Source organism: Zonotrichia albicollis, chromosome 3 (assembly GCF_047830755.1).
Source record: "Zonotrichia albicollis isolate bZonAlb1 chromosome 3, bZonAlb1.hap1, whole genome shotgun sequence".
Lineage (NCBI taxonomy): Eukaryota > Metazoa > Chordata > Aves > Passeriformes > Passerellidae > Zonotrichia > Zonotrichia albicollis.
In genome coordinates, this window is record NC_133821.1 from 111,813,883 (window position 1) to 111,834,575 (window position 20,693).

Consider the following 20,693-nt stretch of genomic DNA (forward strand, 5'->3'; position numbering starts at 1 on the left):
CCCCCTGCCTATGCAAGAACATTATGGAAAGAAAGAAGCAGCCTAGGAGGAAGGCAGTCAAACTCTCCCACTCCAGGTATCCAAACAGAAAAGCACTAAAGCTGACTGCAGGTTCTGTAAAACAGAACAGTGACAATAAATTAAACAGGGATTAGAGTTTAGAAACTCAAGTCTGGCTCACAGTCAAGGCAAGACACCCAGGACCATCCCTAAAAGGCCCAGTGTCACTGGATGCAGCTTTCATGCACCTAACAAGCTCAGAAAAGAAGCCACAGGTCTGAGCTCCCCACAAAACACCAAGGGAAAATTACAGGCCAAGCCATGGGTTTCAGATGGGCTAACACAAATCCTGAGGAGAAAAAGACCAGGGTGCCTAAACTATCAAGTCAGAAACGCAGTGAATATTTGAATCACACTTCACAACATCACTCTGAGCTGTAGGAATACATCTGAGTCACAGATACACAGCCAGGACTCATGGGCAGAGCACTCATCTCTAACTTGAATAGAGTATGGATGCATTTAATGCCGTATTTGCTGTTCTAGACAGCAAGAATGCTTGTGTTTGTTGTAATTTCTTTTTTTGTTTGTTTGTTTTCTTTGTTGTACTTTCTTTAATGACGAAGGCAACATGTGTTTGGAATTGAGCCTTTGCTTTGCTACATACACTTCCTAAGAAGGTTGCAGTGTGTTCACAGAATAAATAAAGGAAGCAATGTCTTACATCCATCTTTTTCAATACCTGTCATAGTTGGCTGTAGCAACTTGATCATGTTACTGACTCCAGATGAGAGGGGACTGGCATAAAAACAACCAAGGGCTACAGCACCTGCTTCCAGCTGAATCCTCACTGAATCTGCAGGTGAAGAGGGGAGAACATGGGGATAAAAGAGTGTTTAGTACAAATAAAAAAATAACTTCAACTGAGCCAGCACAAGCAGACTGAAACAAATCTGTGCATCCACTTTGGATATGCTGGTTGGTCATATTTTGTATTGGCTCCAAAGGATTTAAATTTAAAAGCACCAGATTTAAAAGCACCAGAATGTCACAGCTGAAGACATAAATCTTATAAGGAGTTCTAGCTGAACTAGTGATACTACATGTATGCTAGTAAAATATGGTTTGTGAAAATCCATGAATTTCTACCTTCAAATCTTTCTCTCAATACTTCTACTGGTTTTTTTTTGGTTTTTTTTTGAGGGGGGTGTGTGTATTTTCTTTACAATAGGAAAAAAGCATATTTTTCATTAATTTTTTACATATTTTTCTACTTTATAGACCTACTTGCCTGAAAAAATGGCAAAATAAAGAGGAAGCAATTAATATAGGGACAGCATATCTGAGATTTCAGACTACAGAAGAAAGCTGAATGTGTGAATTATTTGGACTAATGGCTACCTAAATGCTCCATGAGTTTAATGTGATTAATTCTGTAATTAAGTGAATAGATTATCTCAGCTATTATCCTGAATGCTCTTCAGGAAATCTCAGTTCTGCAGTTTCCTGGCTTTCCAAGCATTTGTATTTTAACACCAGAACACAGAAGGCATTAGCCTGCTTTCACTATCACTAAAGGAAATCGTGAAAAGGCATATTTGCTTACACAGATGAAAAACCTATCCAAAAGTAACTAATTCAGAAGTGGCACAAGTTAAACACATGGCTGAATAATAAAGAATAATGCTTAGCTCAAATCTCCTTACTTCCCTAACATGCACAACCTGTTTCTGTCCCTCCCTGGAGCCTCCATGCCCTTGAATTGGTGTGGATAGTTGAGAGTATTCATAACCCATAAATTGGAAAGGTCTGAATTTTTCCATAGTATACCTAACAACTCAGCCCTCAGACAAAGCAGAGTTAAATGATTACATACCAAGCACCTGTGGCAGATTTTTGGCTAAGGAGTTAAGCCATTTAACTCTTAACTTCCAGTCTTGATTGGTTGCCTTTTCTGTGAACAATTTCACTGAAGCCTGGAGAACTTCCATTTCGTCCATCCAGTTTGCATCTATCTCAACAGCATTGAACTTGAGATTCTCAGGATTAGTGGAATGCAGAACTTTCTCAAGATCTTGCAGAGTCACTGGTAATGTCCTGAAACACAAACAAGTCCAGCAATCAAGGGCTTGAACTGCCAGATCCAAGAAAAAATATATTTTGCAGGTCAAGCTATGCAACCATCTTTAGGCATCAGTGTAGCAATGCAATGATCTTTCCTCCATCATTTAGCTTTAAAACCAGTTTCCAACTTCAAATCAGTTGGCAATTTCTACTATTAGGAGCTCGCTGCTGCCAAAAATTCATCCACTATCTCAAGAGAATATGCACAGAATTTCACGGAGAAATTCTAATTGATTTGTGCACCAGAATGTTATGCAAAGTTAAATTTAAAAAGACAGATAGGAAAAAAAGTGTCATTGAGTAAAAAATAAACAACAAAACCAAACAAAAATAGCAAACAACATAGCATATTGCTAAGAGTTTACAATTCCAACTTTTTATCTTACTACAAGCTTCCACACTTGTTTCGCTGGAAGCAACCCATAGTACCTACCTGTATACCTATAGTCCAGAGGAGGTTATTAAGCAAAGAAGGCAGAAACAAAGTTCTTGCACCAGTGTTGTAGAAACTAACAGCTATATTGCACAAGAAATCATTAGAAAATTCTTTTATATACCTCCTGCATGGGGGCCTCTGCTTCTTTCAGACAGCTCTGTCTGAAGAAGGAAATTTGTGGTTTTACCTGAAGCTACTGGACCTAAAATTACTGATGAGCAATCAATTACATGAAAACTGGAAATCCAGAGAATCATTAGTATACTTTAAACTAGTTCAATGCTCAGGTTTTTGAAAGCTTCAAAGGAAACTGAAGGGAGAAATTTTGGGGCTCTTATTACCTACTAAACCCAGTGTTTGCATTCACATTTTCTGCTAAACAACTCTCAAAATGAGTCAAAAGCACTTACTGAAGATTAAAAAGCCAAGTATTTTGAATGTATCTGGAAGACTTAAGAATAAAGCAGTAAGTAACTGAACTTTCATTTGCAGTGGTTGTATGCAAGGTTAAGGTAACAGGAACACAGAGTATGACTATCACAATCTCTACCTGCACAACATCATGAAGATAGGATTTTGCAATAAACAATGATATACCATCAATAGTTCACATATATTGTTTCTCTTTTACCAGACCAAAAAAAAAGTTTCCTGCCTACCTGCAGTTTCTGAGGTTTAGTCTATGCAGACAATACATGAGGACCTGGCCATCACTCTGCACTGTGGAAAGGAGTGAGTCCTCAGCTGCAAACAGACCCGAAGGCAGGGAGTCTGGCCACAATCCCACTGCCAGCAAGGACTCACCCCACGTGTCAGGGGAAGCCAGGGAGGAAGCATGCCTCGTAACCAATTCTAACACAAGCTACAACAAACAACCAAAAAGCAGTTTAGAGTCACATTCAAACATGTAGCATGTATTCAAGCACCAAACCTCAGGAAACTCTTTAATTACATGTATGTATTATGAAATTACTAGACACCAAATCTTCTACAAATGCTATATAGTGTACACAATGAAAGTACCAACACATTCCTACCAGAAGTGAAATAACACACTGTGCAGTTCCAAAGAGGAAGTGAATGTGTCTACAGATGAGTGTGCACGGTGTTACAGGTTACAGATGCATCAGTGTGAATATCACAAAGTCTCAGCTGAAGCTGTCACTAACTACAAGCCTCAGAGTCCAAACAGGATACTGTTTGGGTCATCTCTCCAAGAGCACCACCTTCATCAGTCTCTGTCTCAGGCATTTAAGAAACAGAAGATCTCAAACACTAGCCTCATGAAGTTACATTTTTCATCTATCTAGATGATCTGAAAAGCTTTCAAATACAGGATTTTTACCTTTTGGTTAATCTGCAGTTGTTGTGAGCGGCCATAAACTTCCCAACAGGCTCTGTAAAAAGACTTTGCTAATCCAAAGCCTCTCTGTATTTGTTGCACAATTAATACAGCAGCCTGAAGCAAAGGTGACAAAGACGACACAGAACCTGAAAGATACACAGCAATTAGAGTGATTCAAATGTTCAGCAACTGTCAGCCCTTTAATGTGACAAACACCACTTCAGGTGTCATGATGCCACAAAACAAGTATATCCTATTGACCTGAAAGCTGAATGGATTCTTCCCAAGGCTGATAAAAAAATATGACAAGACTGTAAATAACAGACAACCAGCTCAAAAGAAGACATCAGACAGGAAGTTCAGCTGCAAAATGCAACTTGTGCAAACCCTCTATTTTGCTCATTTTCACTTTGAATACACTGGCTTCCCAATAGCAAGGGACAATGTGCCAGTGTCTGAGGTCTCTTTACAAAGCACAGTAGCTGCCACGTTTCCATGACTTGGGCCTCTTCCTGGGAATGCAAAAAAACCAATCCAAAAGTACCTGATTATAATTTTATGCGCTTACTTATATCAGCACATAACACCACAAAATAACCAGGGTTTAATACTAAAGACTTCATCCAGATATACATAATGAGCCCATGTTGCTAAAGAATAGTGAACAGACTTTTTTTACCTGCTATTGCTTCCTTGGTTTCTGAATGCACAGCCAGAAGTGCATCACAGACACTGTCTCCAACTAAACCCAAACCATGCAGGAGTAACTTCAAATCCAGACTGTCCAATATATTTCCATCATTCTCCCCAGGAATGTAAATTTCAATCCCACGATTCCGCATGGCTCTGGATATTTCCCCATGCACTGGATCCATAGAAAGGAAGAGCCTGTTGGATATTAGAAAAGAATAACTCAAGTTGGAAGCAGCCTACAACAATCATCCATTTCAACTGCCTTAAATTCTTAAGATGTAACTTAGGTCCTTAAACTATCATTCTGGAACTACCAAATCTGCTTCTCCATAAAGTAAATTCACCTTCATAAAAATGGGAACACGGTATCTAGAAACCAGGGACAGCTACTGAATTTAAATGAGAAATCTGTATGAAGAGTTATACTTTACAATTAGACATAGATATTCTGCATGACTTCTAACTTATTATCTGAATTATGTCTGTTTTATCATTTGTCCACTTACAAAGAAAAATTAGACTGTGCCTCCGAGCTATGAAGATTTTTAAAAGGCTTAGCAACAGCTTCAAATAAATCTGTGCTATTTAAAAACCAAAGTATCCAACATTCAAGTAGTTATTACTATCAATAGACACCTCTTAAAAGCAAGGAGGAAAAAGTACTTCTGAGATACAATGTAGTGGAAACAGGTTTCTGAAAAGTCAAGAATGTTTCCAAGTCAGAGGAACCAGAGGGTATCAGTCCCAATATCCTTGTCATGAATTTGTAATAGGTAGGAACGATATAGAATCTTGTTACATTCTCCTTCTATCTTCCCCAGAGATTACTTCAGATCTGAGAGAACAGACTGTCTATTTGGGTGGTTTGTTGGGTTTTTTCTAAGTCCTGTCACTGCAGGAAACTCAAATTTATATATGGGATGGAAAAGGCTGGGAAGAAAATTATTATGCCCATATACCAGCTTTCAAAACCAGCATATCTCAAGACTTCACCATCCTCAAATGCATCCTCAATTTCATCACAGTGAAACAGAGAAGTGCCGGAATCCTAAACTAGAAATGCAAAATCAAGGCAGAGGCACACTGCTATGAATTTTCTTGTGTAATAGTTCATGTTGCTACAGGGGTATAAAGCAAAGCCTCTTAAGCTTTTATATGCTCACCACAGTGCAGTTTTCTTCTCTGCTGGAGAGTGTCACTGCACTGCCTGGCAAGCTGAACAGCATTCAAAATATCAGAAGACTGGCTCACTAACAACATTTCTATGCTAAACCTGCTATTTGATAAAGAGAAAAAAAAAAGGAGAAACACAAAGCAGAAATAGGTACCTGAAGTTTGGATGAGGAGCTATTGTAGGAATTGTGCCATCTATGACACCTCTCTCACTCATGGTCAGAACACCTCCTGGCTCAAGCAAAGCATTCAAGCGGTCCAGCACAGAAGGGCTACATTCAAAACAAATTCATGTGGTCATAAAAAGGTACCAATTTGATCCCTTTCTGATCTGAAATCAAAATGGTACCAATCTTAAGCAAAACCCAAGCAGTTCATTACTCTACAAGGTAAAAGAAAAACTGTCAAGCACTAAGCTGTCTGAGAAGGAAGATACTCCTCCAGAAAAATCTAAGTTATTGCTTCTTTGTATTATCAAATGCACAATATTCAGTCGTGAACCACTCAGTAAGAGGCAAAGTCAATCAGGGAAGTCAAAGGCTTGAATGAAACAAGGCCAGTAAAATCTCTTACTTGCAGAAATTAACGTTGTCCATTAGGAGCCAGTCTCCAGATTGCAGGGCCTGAACCAACATCCCATCTACCCACTCAAAAGTGCCATGGCTGTTGCAGTCAGCAGCCTGAGCCTGCTGCAGCTTGAAACGCCGGAACTCTTCTACCAGGTGAGCAAACTCTGAAAGGAAATACATCGTACACTGAGACTTACATTAATGAAGTAGCTTCCAGCACCATTCAGGAAAACTAGTAGTTATTTTGTTAATAAACATATATGCTTCCTACTTTTTAGGGGAACATAAGACCAGAGGCTCCAGCTCTTCAGAAGCTTCCCATAGGCAAAAGCCACGTGAACAGAAAAGGTTTGCAAGCACAAAGAAATAAAAAAGAGATTGTACTCCCTAAACAGGTACTTTTATGCATCCCTTCTCCCTCATTAGATGAAATTTGATGAGTATTGATGCCTTATTTTACACAATGATTAAAAAAAAGAAACAAGAAGGAAAGCCAATATACTTACCTGCCTTTGTGTAAGAATTTATTTTGTTGTTTAGTCGCTGGATAAGTACAAGTATTCCCTCCAGTTTGCTCACTAATTCAGCTGTAACACTTCCACCTCCTTCCCCCAGAGATTTGGGTTTGTAATTCAGGATGAAATTGCTCCAAGCACGCAGCACGAGTTCAGCATCATCTGCACAGAGCTCTGCCAGGAGCAGACTGTCCCGTACGAGTGTGCTCACAGCACCCTCCACCTTCGCCAAGAGGCGCTGCCACGGCCTGTTGATATCAACCTGCACACAGGCCAGTAGGTAGTCAGCTCATGCAGAACACTGTGCTGCCAGGGCTCCATTTACAAACAGTAAGCTCACAGCAGACTGGCAGGAAGGAGAAATTCTGCCACGTTACCAGAATGGTATTTACCTGCTCAAATCCACCCAGGAGCTCAGTTGTATCCATCGCGCTGTTCATCGCCATGATCTTCAGCCGATGGCCAGTGAGATGGGCCAACAGCTCCACCAGACTGGTTTTGCCAACAGCTGCTGGGCCCACCAGGATCACCATCCAGCTCATGTGCACACACTTCATTATAGACTCCAGGGACTGCAGTGAATGATGCAGGAGTGAGAGAGTTCTGCCAGAATGAGGAATGTAGTTGCCACGAGAAAGAACTGAATAACCGATCTGAAAGGGACGACAGACAGGCAAATGGAGTTTAGCTCAGCAAGTTGTTTCCTTCCTTATCCCATCACAAAATCCCTTGTCAACAGTTTACCTGAACATTATATGGATTGATGTGAAACTCCCTGGTTCCTGTATACACACTGGCCTCCTGGCCAAAAATGTCTCTGTACACAGAAATAACCTAGAAAAGTTAAAACAGCAGAAAGAGACTTATGAGTTCAAGTTATCCACTGTTCCAAAGATTCACTTCTAAAGGTTTACACCTGAAGTATCTTTTCCTCTCAGCTCCACAACTGTATGACAGTAACTTAACACTGTAAATTACAAGCTCATTTAACTCAAAGTGCAGCAAGCAATGTGAGTGTGAGCTGCCCACAGCAACCCTTTCATTAATCATGGTTTCCTGAGACTTGAAATACTGTAAGCAATGTTTCTCTTTAACAAAGTAGTGGGATAGAATTTACTTCATAAATAAGTTCTTTCTTTGGTAACACAGAAAAATATGACAATGTTACAGGCAGGGGACAGTAAAGCCATGACAAAATAGCCAGTCACATACAACCAGTAACTTCAGTTTCACAATCTAACTTTCCAGTTTAATACCATTTCAATGGTGTGAAATGAAACAAAAGCACAGGATTTCTAAGCAAGAGAGGAATAAGTAGGTAGCAAACATTATTTAATACAGAATCACACAAGAATATGATGTGTTTTAATTTAAGTCCTTTGTTATTCTGCTTGCCTTTATTTACATCAGCTATCTGCTTTTATACTAATTAAACTGATATTTCAAATGGCAAGGGGAGAAAGTATCTGTGGCAAACCCCAAAACTCCAAACAAACCTATTTTTAATTTTAAGAGATAAGTGTCCATGAATGAATTGCAAGGAATCTTCAAAGTGGAGATTGAAACTTGGGATTTCTATAAACATATCCTGAGCATCTGAAGAGAAAGGAAAGAGAACAATGGCTCACCTTTTCTTTGTCTTCTCTGGTTCTCATTCTTTCTCCATATACTAAAAACACATGCTGGCCTGGATCGTAACATCCTGGTGACTGGTCAACAAGCATAAGCTGGCACCAGCGGAAAAGATCACGTAAGTTGAACTCCCAGGGTCCTCCTTTCTGTCCCCACTTTTTTTCAGCCATTACTTCTTTTTCAATCTGAAAAAAATTGGTAGTAATTAAAAAAAATAATCATTTATTCCATCCACAAGTTGGTCTTCAAATATTTTTCTTAATGTTGATTGAACTTCTGGCCTTTGGCACTGCTGACAAGACAAAGACAACTGAAAGAGCAGGCTGAATTTACTTTGATGAAGATATGCTAGGAACTAAAGCTTGATTTAGCTTGTCTCTTACTGTTTCTCTTAACACACAGCCCAATTTTGCAGTTTACTGTTGCACTCTTAAATGAATATGCAGTAAGATGCTGACAGAAGAGATTTTACCTAAGGTCACAGAATATTATTTTCTCCTGTGTATGAATGTTTTATCTTCTGTGAAAAAACAGTGCCTCATCAAATATCAACAAGGCATCTGATTGTCATGGTACAAGAAATCAGATTTAGTGGTGTTCTTTACTTTCCTCTGCATATATTTCCATCCCTCTTTTTTTACCCACAAACTTCTCTATAAAAATGCTTGGAAATAAAACATTATACTTAATTTTTTTCTACTTACTGCATTCTGCCTACTTCTACAGAAAAGAAATTAAAATATGTTTACCTTGTTATTGAAAGCAACCATTTTAGCAATAATGGTTTTATCAATAGCAGGAAACAATGTATTCCCAATAAATTTCATATCTTCTGCTGACAGTGGATCAACATACACCTGTAAAATCAAGAGAATTCAGAGTGTTTTTATCAGAAACCTGTAAGACAGGACCATGATGTACTTGAAACCAAACAAATAAGCTTGCCTGTGTAAATCTATTAAGAAAGGACTTGGGGAGACCCTTCCTTCCACCTCCTTGTCTGTACGGATTCTGGCATCCAAAAATCTTTGTCGTCTTGTGCTGTACATGAAAATTCATTCCCAGTTCTGGAACATAAATCTCAGCTCTGTGGTCAAAGCATGCATTAAGCCCCTCTAACACAGACTGAGAAGCCAGATTCAACTGAGGAAAGAAAGAAGGATACAATATTAATGCTCCACAAAACATTTTTGCATAATCTCTAGTCTAATAGTCTGGGATATATAGAAGGCAAAATTCCATTTCATTGCTGTTCTAGAACTAACACAAGTTATTACCACCAGCTAGACTGTTACTATACTGGAGCAACTAACAGTTCCTTACGTTCACTTGTTATTTGTACTGTGTTTTTTTCACTGTGATAACAAAACAATTCTCCACTGTAAAACCTGCATTTTCAAGACATTTTTTTTCTGAATTTATGTTCATACATTTGTGGCACTCAGAGCATTTTGTTTGCTTATTTAAATTCAGACAGTCTCTAGTGGTTGTTTGAAGTGACATTCTTCTCAATAGGGGGGAAAAAAGAAGGTTCACAAGGGGCTAAAGAACTGAAGATTTTGCACTCTGCAGTAATTAGAATGCATATTGCCAAGAAGGCAGATCTGTGCACACACATGCCTGAAAACACTTGCCACAGGGTACATGAACAATCCTGCAGTGGCAGGAAAGCTTATGCTGGCAAGATGGAACTCCTCCCCATCTCAATTAAATCCATAACCAACACAGTATATTAGTCCCCAAAAAAACACCTTCGATTTCAGTGAAACTGCATCCACAAAGAACACTTGTACTGAAACTTCTGTTGACATATTTTTCTCCAAAACCTTTCAAATGCAAATCAAACCTATCCTTGGTCTTCTGCAATAGTTTAAGCTGGGATTCAATTTCTGTTCTCTTGTCTCAAAGAAGTCTAGTCATCACCTGCCTTCATGAAGGGAGGTCATCAGCACTCAAAGGTATTTATTCCACAAGGCAAATCACCAAATTTGCTCTTCTAGAACATTACATTTTATTTGTCCCCAAACCTGAATTTACCTCATCTAAGACAATCCAGTGTCCAGCCTTTAATGCTGCTAAGAGTGGTCCATCACGCCAGGCAAATTCTCCTCCCCTGCCACCTTCAACTGGCAAGTCTGTCCCAAATAAGTCTGTCACATCCTTTGGGAGTAAAGAACAGAATGGGGGAGTTGATGAATTACAAAATTTAACAGAAGTTCTTAAACATCACTTGTTAACTTTACTTAACATTTTCTCCCTTTCCTTTTAATACCTACACTTTCAGGTCTAATTAAAAATTTTCAGCAATTGCAAAATGCTGAAAGCTTTTCCATTATAGGACTCCAGTGACAAGATACAATATTTAACAACAAAAATTTAAATTGCAACAGAAAAGCTAAAAAGCCTTAAAGCTAGTTTTGAGTAATGTTGCAGAAGCCAAGAAAAACACAGTAGACAAACATAAGCATGGCTTCACCTGAAAAGAACAGAAATATCTAGGAACTGGCATTCACTCACAGAGCCTTGCTGCTCTGCCTCCTTCCCCCTCCCATTCAGTTTTGAGACCACTGAGACTAAGAAGGAAAAACTGACATTTCAGACACAGTGCCAAAGCTAAAGAGAACTGCACTTTAAAAGTTATACAAAGCTTCTACCCTGCCATAAACACCAAGTAATGAAGGTAATATTTTACTCTACCGTTTGCTCAGACAGGTTGATTCGAACAAGACAGTTCCCTGAGGCTTTTGCCAGGGCAGCCACCAGGCTGGTCTTGCCCACTCCTGGTGAGCCCTCCAACAGAATAGGTTTGTTAAGCTGCAGGGCTCTTAACAGCCTCTGTGCATTCACTGCTGTAGTCCCAGCATTTAAAGCATAATCTGTCATGTTGTTCCTCTGGAGAATAGGGCCTAAAGTAAAGGAAAGATAAACCAGAAAACAATTAAACAATTAAAGAATGTTTATGCTGGAGGTGCTGACAGTGTGCCTCTGAATGAGCTCACTCTGTCTGTAAATTGATCTCAGTGCAGCAAGCAATGGAGACCCAGCTTGTATGCCATTCTTGGAGTTGTGGCACATAGATTTTGTTTGACCCACAGCTGCATCTCAGCCTATCTCCACATATTTAAAGTGAATTTTGCAAAACAAAAGCATATGGACATAAGATTTATTTTGCCATGAAACCTAAATATCTCCTGGGTCATGACATAAAGTAGAGATCTATCCCTGAACAAACATGAATGTGCTCCTGCACTTCAGTCATGTGGATCTAAAACTCAGAAGCAGCTCTTGAAAAATTGACACTAAGGATGCTCCATGTCATGCTCCAGAACAACATATTAATCTGTTCCATACACTGCTTCTCCTTTACTGTAATTATGGCATACAGTGGGGAGAGAGCACAGAGCTTGTCTGCCAAATTCCAGCCAGTACAGCTCCTTGGACATCACTGCCCCAAACGTGTGATACAGCATTTCTCATGTATACAAGATATTAATCACCAGTGCATCCTACACAAACTGATACCTGTTTAGTAGGAAAGGGATCCAAAGAGATTCCTTTTGTGAACTAATCAGCAAAGGGGAGCTAAGCAATTTACAAAAAAGCTTTGCTTTGTACAATTTTAAGCATGAGTAACACAACCAATGAATGCCAGAAAGTCCAAATGTGAACAATTAATACAGCATTAGGAACACACAGGTCCATGTAATAAAAAATAACCAGCTGAGTTAGAAAGCTCAGACCCATCACTTTTTAGTCCTGTTGTGGTATTTTAAGGGTAAGCAGCAGTGTTTTGTTAGTTCCATTTGCATTTTTTTGTCCCATGAGGAACTGAAATGCAGAGATTTAATGATTTTGCCAAAATTGCAGCAAATCTTTGAGAGGCTAGAGCAAGGCATGGCATTAACCTCCATTCTGTTTAGTTTTGTCCTGGTTTTCACGCTTGGCACAAGGGCCAGATGAGCTGCAGCTTTAGTTAGTGGAAGTTAACAGGCCTTTTGAGCATGCAAAAGTGACAGAAAATCACAACTGAAAATTTTAAAAAAGCTTTGTTGCACCAGAAAAGTCCATGAAAATTAGGCCATTAAGAAGTAATGAAAAAAGAGAATGAACAGATGTGTTTGACTTGACTTGTAATCTACACACTTGGAGGCAGAAAAGGGATTTTTCTAAAGCTTAAGAACTAATAAATTGTTCTATGATGGTTCAGGTATCCTACCTAGATCTAGTGAATAACAAAACTACTGAAAGTAAATCACAGAATAAATGTCCACCCACTCCCACAGTCTCTTGCCTCTTGGAATAAAAAATGGGTGAATTCCCATAAAGTTGTCCATCCATACAAACTCTTTTTCCTTTGTTCTGTCATAAATCTTCAGTTCATTCTTCTGACAATCAGTCAGCTCAAAGAATTGACTCATTTTCTCATGTAAGAATGTCAGGCATTTCTCACGAGCTAATAAAGCTGTATCAGCTGAGCAGGATGTTGTACCTGTAATTAGGAAAGTAAAGTGTGCTTCAAAACATTAACTAGCCACATTCATGTCATGATAAGAAACTCATCCCTTCCTGTGCATGCAGGTTTATATTTTGTTTTAATGTTTTCAGTGCTTCCAGTACTATTTACCATGGACAGATGGTTCTGTGAGCCCAGAACTAAGGATACCATATTTCCAACCCTCTTTCTTCTACTGTCACAATCACCCTGAGAGCTTGCCATAGGCCCCCCCAGGCTTTCTTTTCTGGCATTTCTTGTGCCTTCCACTTTTCCTCCTCTCCCTTATCTACTATTTATCAGCTGGGCCAGCAGCCAGCCAAACACAAAGATGCATTCTCAGCTCTGTGCATGGTACAGGCCAGCACATACAAATGCTGACTTGTGCAGTTGGGGGAGAGCATGAGAGCATAATATGTGCTCAAGTACTGTATCAGCTCAGTAAAACCACATCAACACAATAAAAACCACAGGTTTGCTTAATTTGTGTGCTAGCCTTTGTAATATTATTAATCCCTCTAATTTACTTCAGCTTGCTCTATTACTGTGCTACTGAAATACAGAAAAGGCACATGAAGTACAAATGGAAGTGAAAACATCTCCTAGAAGAGTCCCATGCTGCCCCATTCTGCTTGCATTGGACTAAAAATATTAATACAGAGTTTCATATTTTCTGCTACTAATTGAGCACTGAAGACTTACCTGACCCTATTCCATCAATATACACCAAACATGCAGCATGGATAAAAGACATCCATGGGGAAATGTTACGGTGGCTGCATCCCTTGGCAGAACTTGACTCATCCTCTGCCATGACATTCATAAAATTAACCCAGGCCAAGATGTCTCTCACACTGAGGATACACTGGCGACCAAACTCTTGATTAGTCAGCCATTCAACAAAGTCCATCATGAGTTCTGCTATGTCTGTCCCTAAAAAAAAAATTAAAAACAAATAAACCACCAAATAAATTTGAGTTACCATTTTTTGGTCACATCTGCTACACTGTTTTAAAAACATCTTTAAGGCAGGTACAGCTGCATGAGCAATGTAGATGGGTACTCTTTATCCTGAAAACAGAATAAGAGAAGAGAAAGCTCCTGCCTGAGCTCTTTTTACAGATCCTTTTATATTCAGGTGACAAGGCAGCATCACATGACTAACACTAACAGTGAAGCTGCTGGCAGAAAGTGAAGTACCAGCTCTTTCAACACTCTATATTAAAACCAAGCTGGGACACTGAAGGGCTGGGGATAGTTCAGCTATCTGGATGGTGAAGTAAACACAGCCCTGATTTACTTCTGGCTAGACATATACCATACACAGTGAAGGAAGAACAAAGTCCAGAATACAGCATACTGTCCTCAGGGAGAAATGTAGCAGAAAAAGGGTGACAGTGGCGTACATCCTAAGGAAAGGCTGTCAGCCTCCAAACTCCTTACTTTCTTAGCAATATTTGAGTATCAACACACAGAAATACTTACCCTTGTGCTTTACTGCACCCAGAGACAATCCGGGATGAAGATTGTGTTTTACAATCTGTATCAAATCATCACGGCCATTGCTCTGCGGACACCAAATTTCTGTAAATCTGTTGCGCAGCGCAGGGGAAAGCTGCAAACAAGCAGAGTGACAGAGCAATTAAATTAAAGATTCATTACAAAATCTTCCCCAACGGTCAGTTAACAACAGCCTTGCAGTCACTGTAATTGTCAACAATAAACAAAATGAACAAAATAGATATTTCCTTCTAATTTTAACAGAGACACTTCGTAAGAAAATCTTTGAAAGAAGAAGGATTTTTAAGACTTCTAGTAGTTGCATCAATGCAGGAAATGGGTGATATAGAAAGTTCAAAAGAATATGGGAAGAAACTGAGCTGGTTTGCAATCACCAAAGCTCCATTTCATTGTAGGGCACCATGTATCAAACAATGGCTCTGTAATCTCCCTTTGCTTACAGAGGCAAACCACAACATGGAGATTTGCCTTCAATTACAGCTTGTTTCTTTAATTCCTCTCTTCTTTGGCTGAATTTGTCAAACAAAAATTAGTAGCAAAAATGCAATCCAGAAATAAATCCTATTTAAACACATGGCTTCAATGAGTGGTTCTCTACTTCAGAAACCACTTTAAATGGAGTACCCATCTTTTTTTTGAGTAAAAGAGCTTCTGATTCTTTTTTATAAACCTAGCTTCCAACATCGCTTAAAAGTTGTAGGGTTTTGTTGTCTTATGGGTTTTGTTTTTTTAAACATGTTTTAAATTACTTAATTCTCAACTTCAGAAAGAATTTTTTTCATTTAATGAAAAAGCTCTTTTGGGATGTTCATGATTCACTAAGAAACACAAGATGACCATCACTTTCTGAACAGCATTAAGGAGAAAAATCTGATATGCAACTCTGTACTACCTCAAGACTCCTGGATTTACTTGCTTCACAAGTCACAGTTCTTGTACTTGAATATTCTATGTATCAAGCCTAACTCGAGTATTTAGAGGCCTGAAGCTTCCTTTGACATTCTGCTGAGTATTCATTTATAACGCCACAGTGACAGCCCACAGAAGTGGCAGAAAACAGATTCACCCCAATCCTCCTTTAGAGCGATGAAGCAATGCCAACTAGAAAGCACTGGATGCCAAAATCGGCATGATGCATTTTTGTATTGTACCTCCAACCAGCTAATGGTCAGTAATGACCAGAAGATGCATGCTGTACTTCCAGATGTTTTGGCATTTACCTCTTTTTTCCCAAAGTCACCTCCTGGGTTCATGGTCGCAAGGATACGGAATTTCTTTCCCGCAACTAATAGTTCTACTTCATTCTCCTCATCATCTTGGCCACCTTTTTCAGCAAGTACCAATGTCTTTTCAGCTTCAAGAACACTAGAGAGAAGGTTAAAAAAATTGCTTAAATTTTGCTCCACACTTCAAAAGATCACTTAAAAATGAAACTCATATTAATTGGCCTGGATAAACTTTCCTTTATTCAATATAATGGGTAACAGAAAAGACTAAAATGAGGGATACTACTGCAAATAGATAATGAAGTTGAATTTATATTTTAGTTGTTCTGGGGGTTTTCTTTACACACACACAAAAGAGGGGGAAAACCAGATTTTGTCCTGGGATTTGACAAGATATACTTAATTTCAAAAGCTCTCTGGCTTGCTCTCATACTGCAAATGGCAAACCAGAGATTTTACTTTCAAGTTTTGTTTGTACCATTGTCCTTTTCAGCAAGAGAGCAGGTCACCTAAGCCAGGAAACAAAAGTGCCTAAAAGAAGTCAGATTTACCCCACTCATGTTTGGATAATGAACACTGAGGATGCTTAGTACTACCACATTTCAGACATACCTGTTAAGCCGCTCTAGTACAGAATCATCAGCTAAAGAAATCTCATCAAGGAGGAAAAAACCCTCCTCCTTCATGGCTAAAACAAGAGGCCCATCACACCACTCAAAGAGTCTAGAACCATCAGATTCCTCCTAAGAAACGGAAAAGAAAGTGAGAAGTGGTAACTGCTCCTTTTTACTTCCATGGGGACACCATCCAAGGTACTACAAACCTGCTCCTTGGCCCTCTGCCGGACTGGTCGCAGCCCTCCCAGGAAGTCTGAGGTCTCCATGTGCAGGTGGCAGTTCACTGAGTACAGCTTCTGATCTGCTAATGCTGCAAAGATCTGACAAATGGTGGTTTTACCACACCTGCAAGCAAGTAATTTGATTAAAAAGGATGAATTAAAAAAGAAGCAAAACCAAGCAATTAGCTCACTTTGGACAGGATTCATACTTTCATTGAAGAGCTATGAGGCAAATGCCCAGCATGCAAATTTTCTTCTGCTCCCTTTCATTGAAAGAAACGTATGCAAAGTGAAGCCATTTTTGGCACAACTGTTGCTGATTTGCACAAGAGACCTTTTAAAATTAAATTAAACTAAAATCAATTAAATTTAAATCAATAGCTGTATTGATGGATTTCTGCATGTTCAAAGTCAAATTTATTTCAGCTTGCCCTTCCAGATACTCAACCAGTCTATCATTTCACTGAACTGGAAATGCTACATGTCTAGGCCAAGCCTAAGTCTGATGGAATAAACTGCTGAGCATCTAGTTTTCATTTACTACCCAAGTACATTTTCCTTCTCTCTTTTCTTGCATTTTTCTTTCCTTCTCTTCCATAAAATTTTACTCTACAAATTTATAACCAGGACAAGAGTAGACAGCATCTACTTCCACGACCTCCACTACAACATATGAGGTGGAGAAGAGGTAGCAAGACTATATTCAAGCTCATAAAACATGTAAATTGAATGTGCTCTCAAAGAGAAAAATGTCACAATACCCCAAAAGCAGCCCCTCCTGTGAGGCACAGTGAGATTCTACAGGGCATCTTGTAAACTGGGGGCAGAAGTCAGTTCACTTTCATCTTCCTACTTTTATGTAACTTCTATGTAGTTACAAAATGCAGATGAACCCATTAAAGACACAGGTTAAATGAGATGCTTCCCCTCAGAAAGGAATTGTGAAAAATAGCAGCTGCAAGTCTGCCATGAGGCAGGCTCAAATTAAAAGATCCCAGATGAAAGCAGCACTGAAGCCCACACAATCATTTTGTCTCAGCTCAGCAGCTGGTACAAAACAAAAAAAAGCATAAAAAGCAAGATTACCCAGTGTCTCCCACTAGCAGTACTGGTTCACCAAACTCCAGGGCTCGTCCCACCAAAATGGCAAGTCTCCTCATCCCTTGAGTCCAGACAACATGGCTGAAATCTCTGTCCATCACAGACATCCATGTGGAAGACTTAGCTGCACAACACAAAGCAATCCATCAGCTTCAGTCCATCTAGAGATCATCTACCAGTGGGGCCCCTCGAGGAAACTCACCCAGCAGCTTTTTGACACTTTCCCCTGAGAAGAGAGACTCGGGATATATTTTTTTCTTGAAGTGTTTTTCAATGACATTTTGAATGACATCCACCTCCTCCTGTTTCCTGACTCTGCCTGCCAGAAGCATAAAACCTACAAAACAGAGGAAGAGAGAAAGCAATTACTACCTGGGTAATCAGCAACAAAAATTTACACTTCAGAAGCGGGGACTGGAAAGCAATTCTACAGACACTAAAAGCTGGGGCAGCAGAGCTCACCATCATTTGCTAAGTGCTGCAGCCAGTCATACTCCTCCTGCAGCTGCTCTGCCAGCCGGTACCTCTCAGCCCAGCGGAACAGATCCCGCAGGGTAATGAAGCCGTGCTTCCCAGCAAACACCGTGGAACCTCTGCGGTAAGACTGCCACAAGAACAAACTGTGAGGTATTTTCTCATCAACCTGTCCAAATACTTCTAGCAAAGCTAATCATCCCTCTCTGCAGTGACACTGCAACAAGAAAATTCCATGAATAACTACCAGGAAAAGTTCAGAAAAGTCACAATGTCTAAACACTAAGTCCTTTTAGGCAGGTATTTGATAAGCATCAGGAACTAAATAATTTAGACAATGATAATTTTAAGAAAAAACAATGCTACCTGGAATAAAACTAAATCCAGCTTGTGCTGCAATAATTGATTTTAAATACAAGGTAGTTTTAGTTACATACGAAGTGTCAAATGTCTGCTGAATACAGGAGAATCTAAACATATCCAAAATTACTGCTTAAAAACAATACCAAATTTCACATGACCCAAAGATCCCTACAAATCCAATACTGTGCTTTGGCTCCAGAGCAAGGGATAATTCTACACATTAAATCCCAAGGTGTCTGTTTTGTTGGTGGTTTGTTTGTTTGTTTTTTTTGCTCCTAGCTTTCTCTCAAATCTGACATCACCTTTCCTAGCCTTAGTCTTAACCACTGAAAATTAGTACCTTGGTGGGTTCTCTCTGTGATTTAGGATTTTAAATATCCTTCAGCTAACAATACCTCCCCCGTGAAGGAATTTCTGTTTCTTATATTAAAAGAAAAAATACTCTCATACTTGCAGGTCTAACATGACTTTGACAAGCTTGCTGCAGTAAGAAGGTGGCAAACTGCATCGCTTGTGCAGGATGGTTTCCAGCTCAGCACTTGGCAGTTCATCAAAATGCAGCTCCACAAAACGATTTCTGAAGGCTCTTGACAAAACCTAAAATATGAGACCACACCAGTGTTTGAACCTTTTTCCTTTGATATTGCTCATAGATGCTCCCCTACACATCCAAAGGAAATAAGGATAGTGTGATAGCATACAAATTAACACACACACATCAACACTGAAAGAAAGCATAATAGACAGATTGGATGATGAGAAAGCTTTCAAATGGACTGGGTATTTTAAGGGTATAGGCAGCTAAGCATTACAAAGCCACAAGCTTACTCTCCTTACAATGGGAGTTTTGGAAGGGTAAAAGTGATAAAACTTTTTAGGCTGAGACAGTTTCATAGGTAAAGCAAAAGGTGCATGTGCAAGCAAAGCAAAATTAGCAATTCATTCATCACTTCACATCAATAGGCAGGTATTCAGCCATCTCAAGGAAAAAAGGGGTTCATCACACACCAGTGTTACTTAGGGAAACCAACACTGAACTCCCCTTCTTCCTCCTCCTCCTCCCCCCAGTTCTGACTGCTGAGCACAGTGCCATATGGCATGGAACATCCTTTGGGCAGTTGGGGTCTGCTGTCCCAGCTGTGTCCCCTCACAGCACCTCATGCACCCCCCACAAGTACATGGGGCAGTGTGAGAAGCACAAAGGCCTTGAATCAGTCCAAGCTTTGCCCAGCAATCATTAAGACATCAACACTGTTTTGATCACAAATCCAAGCACAGCACCATACCAGTCACCATGAAGAAAATTACCTATTCCAGACAAGAAACAGTACAAAATGGACTTCTACAGCTCAAGTAGAATCTCTTTCCCAGAGCTCTTGGACAAGAAATGCTGATTCAAGTATAACATACGTGAAGTCTGGTTCACTAAATCACTTAAATCTTAACTACCTAAAATTAATTAGAAATTCTGTATCCATGAAACAAGTAACTCACCTAAACAGAGCCCAGCTGTACTGACAGTCCACAGCCACCTAAACTCTCTCCCTCTTGAGATTCATGCTGCTACACATCATAACATTTTCATATCACACTCTATGTGTGAGAGAGATTAACTCCCTGAAGTCTGGGATACCCAAAAGGAACGGATCATACAGACCTTTCTGCCACCATAGAGACCTGGAGGGTTCTGAGTGGCAAAGAGCATGAAGCGAGGGTGAGCTTTGACAACCTCCTGGGTCTCAGTAATGAACAGCTCCCTGTTATCATCCAACAAGCGATTGAGAGCCTCCAGAACATCAGTGGGAGCCAAATTCAACTCATCTAGAACAATCCAGTAGCCCTTCCTCATTGCATCTATGAGAATGCCTTGGGGAGAACAGAAAAATGCCTAGTTAAAAATCTGATAAAGCAAATCTAACAGAAGCATGCACTCAGATACACCCAGCAACCCATTTCATTCAGGATGAACACTAATCCAGAGACAGAAGCAACAGTATTGTTTAAATTGTTGGCTTAGCATCTTTAGGTCCCATGGGAGCATGATGAGACAGACATGAGCTTCTCAGAATTCAATTAAATTTACACAAGTGATTGTCATTAAAGTGCAACTACTAATTTTATGACAGGTCATCTCTCCATTGTAATAAACCAGACAAGTAATCAGAAAAGGAAATAAAAAAAAACAGCCACT

General features: G+C 39.6%; 1 protein-coding gene across 4 annotated transcripts in view; it reads right to left on the reverse strand.

The window, feature by feature from the left end:
* MDN1 (midasin AAA ATPase 1) overlaps positions 1-20,693 on the reverse strand; it is a 93,934-nt gene that overhangs the window by 42,621 nt on the left and 30,620 nt on the right. For all 4 annotated transcript variants that reach the window (XM_074538501.1, XM_074538502.1, XM_074538503.1 and 1 more), the window contains exons 25-50: positions 20,160-20,368; positions 18,953-19,099; positions 18,128-18,269; positions 17,868-18,002; positions 17,651-17,789; positions 16,550-16,688; positions 16,339-16,469; positions 15,721-15,865; positions 14,465-14,594; positions 13,682-13,912; positions 12,779-12,976; positions 11,185-11,393; positions 10,525-10,647; positions 9,433-9,630; positions 9,237-9,344; positions 8,484-8,672; positions 7,600-7,689; positions 7,248-7,508; positions 6,847-7,117; positions 6,345-6,504; positions 5,927-6,043; positions 4,585-4,793; positions 3,906-4,051; positions 3,220-3,422; positions 1,877-2,097; positions 743-856 (exon numbers count right to left, since the gene is read on the reverse strand). In XM_074538501.1, coding sequence (XP_074394602.1) covers positions 743-856; positions 1,877-2,097; positions 3,220-3,422; positions 3,906-4,051; positions 4,585-4,793; positions 5,927-6,043; positions 6,345-6,504; positions 6,847-7,117; positions 7,248-7,508; positions 7,600-7,689; positions 8,484-8,672; positions 9,237-9,344; positions 9,433-9,630; positions 10,525-10,647; positions 11,185-11,393; positions 12,779-12,976; positions 13,682-13,912; positions 14,465-14,594; positions 15,721-15,865; positions 16,339-16,469; positions 16,550-16,688; positions 17,651-17,789; positions 17,868-18,002; positions 18,128-18,269; positions 18,953-19,099; positions 20,160-20,368 — 4,365 coding nt within the window. The remainder of the gene's footprint in view (positions 1-742; positions 857-1,876; positions 2,098-3,219; positions 3,423-3,905; positions 4,052-4,584; positions 4,794-5,926; positions 6,044-6,344; positions 6,505-6,846; positions 7,118-7,247; positions 7,509-7,599; positions 7,690-8,483; positions 8,673-9,236; positions 9,345-9,432; positions 9,631-10,524; positions 10,648-11,184; positions 11,394-12,778; positions 12,977-13,681; positions 13,913-14,464; positions 14,595-15,720; positions 15,866-16,338; positions 16,470-16,549; positions 16,689-17,650; positions 17,790-17,867; positions 18,003-18,127; positions 18,270-18,952; positions 19,100-20,159; positions 20,369-20,693) is intronic.